This window comes from Lithobates pipiens, unplaced genomic scaffold (assembly GCF_037356315.1).
Source record: "Lithobates pipiens isolate NorthernLeopardFrog02 unplaced genomic scaffold, aLitPip1_a1.2 Scaffold_13, whole genome shotgun sequence".
NCBI lineage: Eukaryota > Metazoa > Chordata > Amphibia > Anura > Ranidae > Lithobates > Lithobates pipiens.
In genome coordinates, this window is record NW_027507718.1 from 424,753,230 (window position 1) to 424,761,459 (window position 8,230).

The 8,230-nt window shown below is 45.4% G+C and overlaps 1 protein-coding gene across 1 annotated transcript; it reads right to left on the reverse strand.

Annotated features, from left to right (window-relative positions):
- Positions 1–6,873: 6,873 nt before the first annotated feature.
- LOC143976164 (interferon lambda-3-like) lies at positions 6,874–7,407 on the reverse strand. Its single transcript, XM_077478607.1, has one exon. It carries the CDS (start codon positions 7,405–7,407, stop codon positions 6,874–6,876), a length of 534 nt encoding a protein of 177 aa, XP_077334733.1.
- Between the last annotated feature and the right edge of the window lie 823 nt (positions 7,408–8,230).

Below are 8,230 nucleotides of genomic sequence, written 5' to 3' on the forward strand. Positions count from 1 at the left end.
CTCCTCTGTCCTCAAAGCATCTGACCACACCAAGATCGGTGTGATAAAATGCTTTCCCAATTTCCCAATGGCGCTGTTTACATCCCGCAAAATCTAAGTCATGAAATGCTCGTAGCTTCCGGTGTCTTAGGCCATAGAGATGATTGGAGCCATTCTGGTCTCTGATCAGCTCTATGGTCAGCTGGCGGAACCACCGGCTGCATTCTCAGGTTCCCTGTTGGGACAGGAGAGCCTGAGAAAACCATGGAAGATGGTGCGGGGGGGGGGACATTCCCTCCCACTGCTTGTAAAAGTAGTCTAGAGGCTAATTAGCCGCTAGGATTGCTTTTACATAAAAGCCGACCGCTGGCTGAAAAGAATGATACCAAGATGATACCTAAACCTGCAGGCATCATTCTGGTATAAGCACTCAAAGTCCCGCAACATACCAGTATGTTGCTGGAACTGGTTGGGCATATATTGTATTTTTTTTTTCATGCAGCCTGTGGGCTGAACGAAAAAAAAATATTGATCGGTGGGTATGCCCACCATTAGATACCACCCTTCATCCACCCACTTTCTAATGGTGGGCATACATGCACCATTTATATATGCCGAAGCATGGGGGCATCCTCCCGCAAAAGGTAGGAGCAGATCGCTCCTCCACCCCTTATGCACCCATGCTTCGGCATATACCGTATATACTCGAGTATAGGCCGACCCGAATATAAGCCGAGGCCCCCAATTTACCCCCAAAAAAACTGGCAAACTTATTGACTCGTGTATAAGCCGAGGGTGAGACATGCCTGTCCATCCCTGTGTGTGTGTCCGTCCATCCCTGTGTGTCCGTCCATCCCTGTGTGTCCGTCCATCCCTGTGTGTCCGTCCATCCATCCCTGTGTGTGTGTGTGTCCATCCATCCATCCATCCCTGTGTGTGTGTGTCTCCATCCATCCATCCATCCATCCCTGTGTGTGTGTGTCTCCATCCATCCATCCATCCATCCATCCCTGTGTGTGTGTGTCTCCATCCATCCATCCATCCATCCATCCATCCCTGTGTGTGTGTGTCTCCATCCATCCATCCATCCCTGTGTGTGTGTGTCTCCATCCATCCATCCATCCCTGTGTGTGTGTGTCTCCATCCATCCATCCATCCCTGTGTGTGTGTGTCTCCATCCATCCATCCATCCCTGTGTGTGTGTGTCTCCATCCGTGTGTGTGTGTGTGTGTGTGTGTGTGTGTGTGTGTGTGTGTGTGTGTGTGTCCAGCCTACCTGTGTCCCGAGCCTTTGTCCCGAGCCTCCGTCCCGTGTCGTGTCGTGCCTTGCCTTCGTCCCGTCCCGTCCCGTCCCGTCCTGTCCCGTGCCGTGCCTTGCCTTGCCTCCGTCCCGTGCCCTCTTCGTCGGCGGCCATTGTAAAATTCAAAAGCCGCGCCTCCTCCTTCGCCTGTGATAGGCGGAACACTGAATTTCCCAGCAGCCTGTGTTCCGCCTATCACGGACGTCGTATCATCCTCGTCCGTAGTACGAGGATGAGAAGATGCCCGTGATAGGCGGAACACAGGCTGCTGGGAAATTCAGTGTTCCGCCTATCACAGGCGAAGGCGGAGCCGGAGGCGCGGCTTTTGAATCATAGAATGGCCGCTGTCTGTCTGCTCGACACGCTGATCGAGCGGGCAGACAGCGATGACTCGAGTATAAGCCGAGGGGGGCACTTTCAGCCTCAAAAAAGAGGCTGAAAATCTCGGCTTATACTCGAGTATATACGGTATGCTCTTTTTTAACTGTGGTGGTGAAATCACCCCCGACAGTGCTGGAGTCGCGGCTTTATGTATCATGGGAGCAAACGCTGTTGCTGTCAAGATAAATAAATCCGCGCTGCAACTGAATGGCGTACCTGCTAAGCAAATGATGGTTAACAATAAAACAAAGTAACATTACAGTATAACAGTAGGACTTACCATACCTGCAAAGCAAATACAAAAAAAATCGCAAAAAATAACACATTTAACACAATCTGTGCCTAAAATATATATATGCCGAAGCATGGGGGCATCCTCCCGCAAAAAAGTTATGCCGCGTACATACATTCAAACTTTTCCACGGGCAAGCCCTCCGTCGGAATTTTGACTGTATGTACGTGGCATTAGGAGCAAAATCGCTCCTCCACCCCTTATGCCCCCATGCTTCGGCATATATGCTCTTTTTTAACTGTGGTGGTGAAATCACCTCCGACAGCGCTGGAGTCGTGGCTTTACGTATCGTGGGAGCAAACGCTGTTGCTGTCAAGATAAATAAATCCACGCTACAGCTGAATGGCGTACCTGAAAACAAAAAATGGTTAACAATAAAACATTGCAGAATAGAATACAGTACAAAGGAGCAGAACAATAGAGAGAGAATGGATAGAGAGAGAGAACAATAAAACGACAACTATTTTTGGTTTTTTTATTTTATATTTTTTTTGGTTTTTTTGGTTTTTTTACTTTTTTTTTTTTTTTTTAACACTTTTTTATGTAACTTTAACACTTCTGTTGTAACGGTTCCAGCGGTTTGGGTCTCTCAAAATGTGATGGCATCTTGGGAGACCCTGTGAACGTGTGCCTAGCTTGTGCAATGCTGTACCCTACGCTAATACTCAACTAGTTCATGGTAGCGTTCAAAACACTCACCCTGACAAAGACCAGGCTGGCCAGGACAGCGGGGACAATAAGAACGGGTGTCACGCCTAAATCCGCGCTTTCTGCAGACACGACATTTTCTTTGGGGGGCTCGTTGGGTAGGGGTACTCGGGAGGACATAAGAATAATGCCTCTCATGCAGCCGGCTTACTGCATCTGGTAGGGGAAGGTGAGGTGGAGCACCGCCTGGATACAGAAGGGCTCTGACGATATCCTCCTGGAATTTGAGGAAGGATCCAGTCCGTCCTGAAGCTTTGTGTAGTACATAAGCATTCAGTATAGCCAATTGGAATAAATAAACAGACACTTTTTTGTACCAGCGTCTGGACTTACGGGCAACTAAATACGGCGCCAACAACTGGTCATTGAGGTCCACCCCTCCCATGTTAAGGTTATATTTGTGGACACAGAGGGGTTTCTCCACAATACCAGTCGCCGTAGAAATTTGGACCGTCGTGTCTGCATGAAGGGAGGTAAGAACGAAAACATTCTTATTATCCCTCCACTTCATAGCGAGCAAATTATTACTGCGCAAGCAGGCTCTCTCCCCCAGCCTAAGACGGGACTCTACAAGCCGCTGGGGAAAGCCCCGGCGATTAGGTCGCACGGTGCCACATGCTCCAATCTGATGATCAAACAAGTGACTAAACAGTGGCACGCTTGTGTAATAATTGTCCACGTACAAGTGGTACCCCTTTCCGAATAAGAGTGACACCAAGTCCCACACTATCTTGCCAGCGCTTCCTATGTAGTCAGGGCAGTTCTCCGGCTCTACGTGACTATCTCTTCCCTCATAAACCATGAAACTACGTGTATAGCCTGTGGCCCTGTCACAGAGCTTATACATCTTGACCCCGTATCTGGAACGCTTGTTGGGGACGTATTGTTTGAATGACAAGCGACCAGAAAATTTAATCAGGGACTCATCAACGCAGACAACTTGATCGGGAGTAAACAAGGCTGCAAAACGTTGGTTGAAGTGGTTTATGAGGGGCCGAATTTTGTAGAGCCGATCGTACTCAGGGTCTCCACGAGGACGACAGAGTTCATTGTCGCTGAAGTGCATGAACCGCAAAATCATCTCGTATCGTGCCCTGGACATGGAAGCAGAGAACACGCGCATATGGTGAATTGGGTCAATGGACCAATATGACCGCAACTCACTCTTTTTGGTTATGCCCATGTTGAGGGAGAGGCCCAGAAAGATTTTAAATTCGGAAACCGTAACTGGTTTCCATTGTCTGGCAAGGGCGGACTGGGGAATAGTGGCGATGTGTTGAGCAGCGTACAAATTGGTTTGGTCCACAATAGATCTAAAGAGATCTTCGGTGAAAAACAGTGAGTAAAAGTCAAGTGTCGTAAAATCAACTGTTTCCACAATAATGCCAGGTTGGCCAGTGAATGGGGGAAGTACGGGTTCTGCAGAAGTGGTGGGCACCCAAATAGGATTGGCGAATTCTGCAGGAAGGGCACTATGGGTACGACGGGCCTGTCTTTGTCTTCTTGGTGGCAGCGGGACACTACTTGTGCTTGCCACCTCGCCAGCTTGAACTGCACTTATGGAACTCGCCACGTCACCACGTGTTACTGCAGTGCTGGATGTAGGTCCAGGGTGTACTAGGCCGCTGGTGCTTGCCAGTTCACCAGAAGGATGAGCGGCTCTAGTACGTCTCTGCTCCATACGAGTGACCTGCGGTTCCTGCACCTCAACAACAGAATACATACGGGATTGGGCACACCTGTTCTTAGCAGCGGCCTCATCTCCGTCGTCAGAGCTATCTGTCATGGAGCCGCTGTCCTCTACAGGATCGTATTCTGAGCCTGAATCTGACAGATGAGTGACGTCCTCTTCACTATCTGTCATGCTCAGAAACGTGTAGGCCTCATCACTAGTGTACCTTCGCTTTGCCATTTTGGGCTCTAAATTTAGGGGTACACTAGTGAGACTCACAGGTAAAAAAGCACCTAGCCTGTCAGCGACTGTTTCAAAACGCTACAAAAAAAACTGTTAGCGATCGCAGGGATCAAGCCTGACTCTGCGAACGCTGCAGTTATGTGTGTTGTGTTTTGTAAGTGACAGTGATCGATCGATACTGCACTTGGGTGGGCTGGGCTGGGCTTGGCGGAGGGGCTAAACGCAGGTGCTAGCGGGTATCTGGGCTGATCCCGCTAACAATGCGTTTTGGGAAACCTAAAACGCTGGCAACGCTAATATATATCTGATCAGATACTATATTACTAAGGGAGGTGTATGCTTTGCGCGTGGGTGTTAGCGGTACTGGCACTAACCTGACGCTGGGGCGACGCAGGCCTTATCTGACCCTAAAAAACTTATATCACCCGCCGGGTGATCAGGGGGTTAAACCTTTATTAGGTAATAAATGGCGGGTGCCCTGAAACAAAAAAAAAATAACTAACCAACCAGCGTCACCTGTAACAGTTATATGGTGATCACTGGTGAAAGGGTTAACTGGGGGGCAATCAGGGGGCTATGCGGTAGTATATGGGGGTCCCTGACGCTATAAAAAGCTGCGGCGAACCCAAATACTTACCTGCCTATCTAGGGTCACCTGTGACACTAATACAGCGATCAGAAAAAAATCGCTTATTAGTGACACTGGCGACGGGGGGTGATCACGGGGTTAAACCTTTATTGGGGGGGTTAGGGGGGCACCCTAGAGCTAAAGGGGGCTAGCCCTAACTGCCCTAACAGTTATTACAGTCACAAATGACACCAATGCAAAAAAAAAAAAGAAAAAAAAAATGCACTTGGTGTCACTGTGACTGGGGGGGGGCAGGGGTGATTGGGGGGTGATTGGGGGTGATCAGGGGGGTGAAAAGTGTGCCTGGCGTGTTCTACTGTAAGTGTAGTGTTGGGTGCAACTTACCGATCCTCTCTCCTCCGTGCCGGAACGAAAAAGACCGACACGAGGAGAGAATACATCACTTCCTCTCCTGTGTTTACATTACAGGAGAGGAAGTGATGTCACCGAGCATTTTCATTCGTCGGGAGCGATCGCGAGGGGGTGGCCATGAATGAATGGCCGTCCCCTCGTCCGGGATCGCTCCCGAACGAATACCGACCGCCGCAGGCACCGGGCGGGGGCCCGATCGGGCCCCCGACCCGCGGGAGGCAAGGGACGTACATGTAAGCCCTTATGCCTGCCCGTGCCATTCTGCCGACGTACATCGGCGTGCGGCGGTCGGCAACTGGTTAACATAATGAATTTCAGTTGAATTACAGATACATTGCTTCCTCTGGGTATCTAGAAATGCATGAAATAAATATTTTAATATCTTATCAATAATATTAAATAAATAATATTAAATACTTATGGGTCAAAATGAAATATGAAAACATATATCAAGAAAATCCCCTTTCACAACAATTATATTCCATTAAACTGTCTGTATCATACGTACATATTTATTGCAACGTGTGTGTGTGTGCATATATATATATATATATATATATATATATATATATATATATACACATACACACAGTATATACATTTATCACTAAAATTAAATATTGTTTTCTTTAAATAAATCAATTACAGATATATTATATCCACCAGGGAGGTAGAAACTTGTGAAATATATATTCCTAATAACTTATGTAATATAAATAATAAATAAATAACAATAAATACTTATAGGTTTAAACATGGATATAAACAGATATGACAAGATAAAATAATATGAAATAAATAAGATTAAATACTTATAGGTTAAAAAAAATATTATAAGCACATATGACGAAAAAATTCCCTTTCACTACTACTACTCTTTATACTGAATTTGTGCTGTGTAGAGAGTAGGTCGGTCATTTGTGGGTTGCTGAGGAATCTTGTTTGCTGGGATAAGCAGTTAGGTCCATAAGGTCCATAAGTTTGTGGATACGAAATCCCTTATAGGATTGGTTGATAGTGAATAAATCCTGTAGTTGCAAATTTCAGGAATGTACTTTATGGATGAATTTCCTATAGATTTTAGTAGATGAAAGATGAGTAGATACTTTTTTTAAAAAAAGTAGTACTTTAGGTCTTTCAGTAGTAAGGTATAGACGAATATGTCTATGTTGAAAAAGTCCATCCTTTGCTGGTTATCCTTCATCCTGATGGTCTTCTTGGCTCTAATATGTTCAGGTAAAGAATAAGAGCCTTATCTGTGCTTACAGTGGTGAGATTGTTTGATAAAGAAGTGTAAGTTAGTGGTTGAGAGCCCAACATGTGACATCTTCTACTCTCAGAGGGATAAGGCTAAGTATTACAGCCTCCTGGACACAATCTGGAGATGCTGCCTCCTTAAAATGCTGGAGGTGATGTAGCCACAGCTTCAGCTCGGGTGACGTGGGTTCGTTGTATTCTGAAGATCCTCTACAGACCATTAGATCATCTTTCAGTTTGAGGTAAACCATAAGTGCCTGTTTTACAGTATCATTTTGAGCAGACACAGACATGTTCTTTAGAACCTCAACTGTTAGTGACACCTGCTCCAAAGTCAGGATGAGAGGATCCCTCTGGGTAAGATCACATACAGATGGTTTGTGTCTCAGCATTCTTCTGTAGCATCTCATTGCATTGGTAGACATGTTCTTTTCATGATCGTGTTGCAGCTCCTTTAGTGTTGTTATGTCAGAGGACGTCACTGATAAATATCGGGATTTCGGGCAGAGTCTCCTGTGCAAGCGCCCACTTACTGAAACCAGTAAAATGCTCAACACCACCAGCCTGATATCCATTTTTGCTCTGCTGGCTTGGATCTGATGATGTCTTTCTGGTTGCAGATATTTGTTCCGTTACACTTTCACTCCAAAGTGCTAGTCTCTGGTTGATCTGAAGTCTTGTATCCATGATTCTTCTTTTATATTCCTGTTTGCAGGAGAAAAATGTTCTAATTTTCATGATGTTGTGAAGTTCTCTTTCGTTCAGAACTCAAGTGACATGAGAGAGACGATAGCTGCTCTGGGAACTTCTATATAACTTTCAGTTTCCTTTCTATACAGGTAAGAAGGTAACATCAGATAGCTGTTGAGATTCTTCTACCTGTCACACAGGAAACTCCTCCTTCCTGACACAGGACTATCGTGTATTTTCAAGGAACTTTTACAACATATTATTGCCAACAGAAAAAAAAGCATAACACCGCTTTATAAATGTTCTTTCATACAAGTCTAAAAACGTAAAAAGAAGGAAGAAAATATAGGAAAGGTGTGTTAACATAAAATATAAAATAACAGTTTAGGGATTGTGTTTAAACCATTTTTTAACCAACAAGATTGAAACTTTTTTTTATAATTAAAAAAAAAACATCACAATAATAAGTCACAAATAATAGCAGTAAGTCTAAAAACGTTGTGAGGGGGTTAGCTCGGCAACGGGTGTGTGTGACCCCCTGGATGGGTTCACAACACAAAATTAGGCACAGCAGACAGCGTTGTAGGTGCAAAAAAACAAAAGATGCAGTTTATTTATGCTACATGCAGTGAAACATATAACAGCCAAACAAAAAAAAACATGAAAATAAATCCTGGTCAGCTTGACCTCTAATTACACACTTAGACT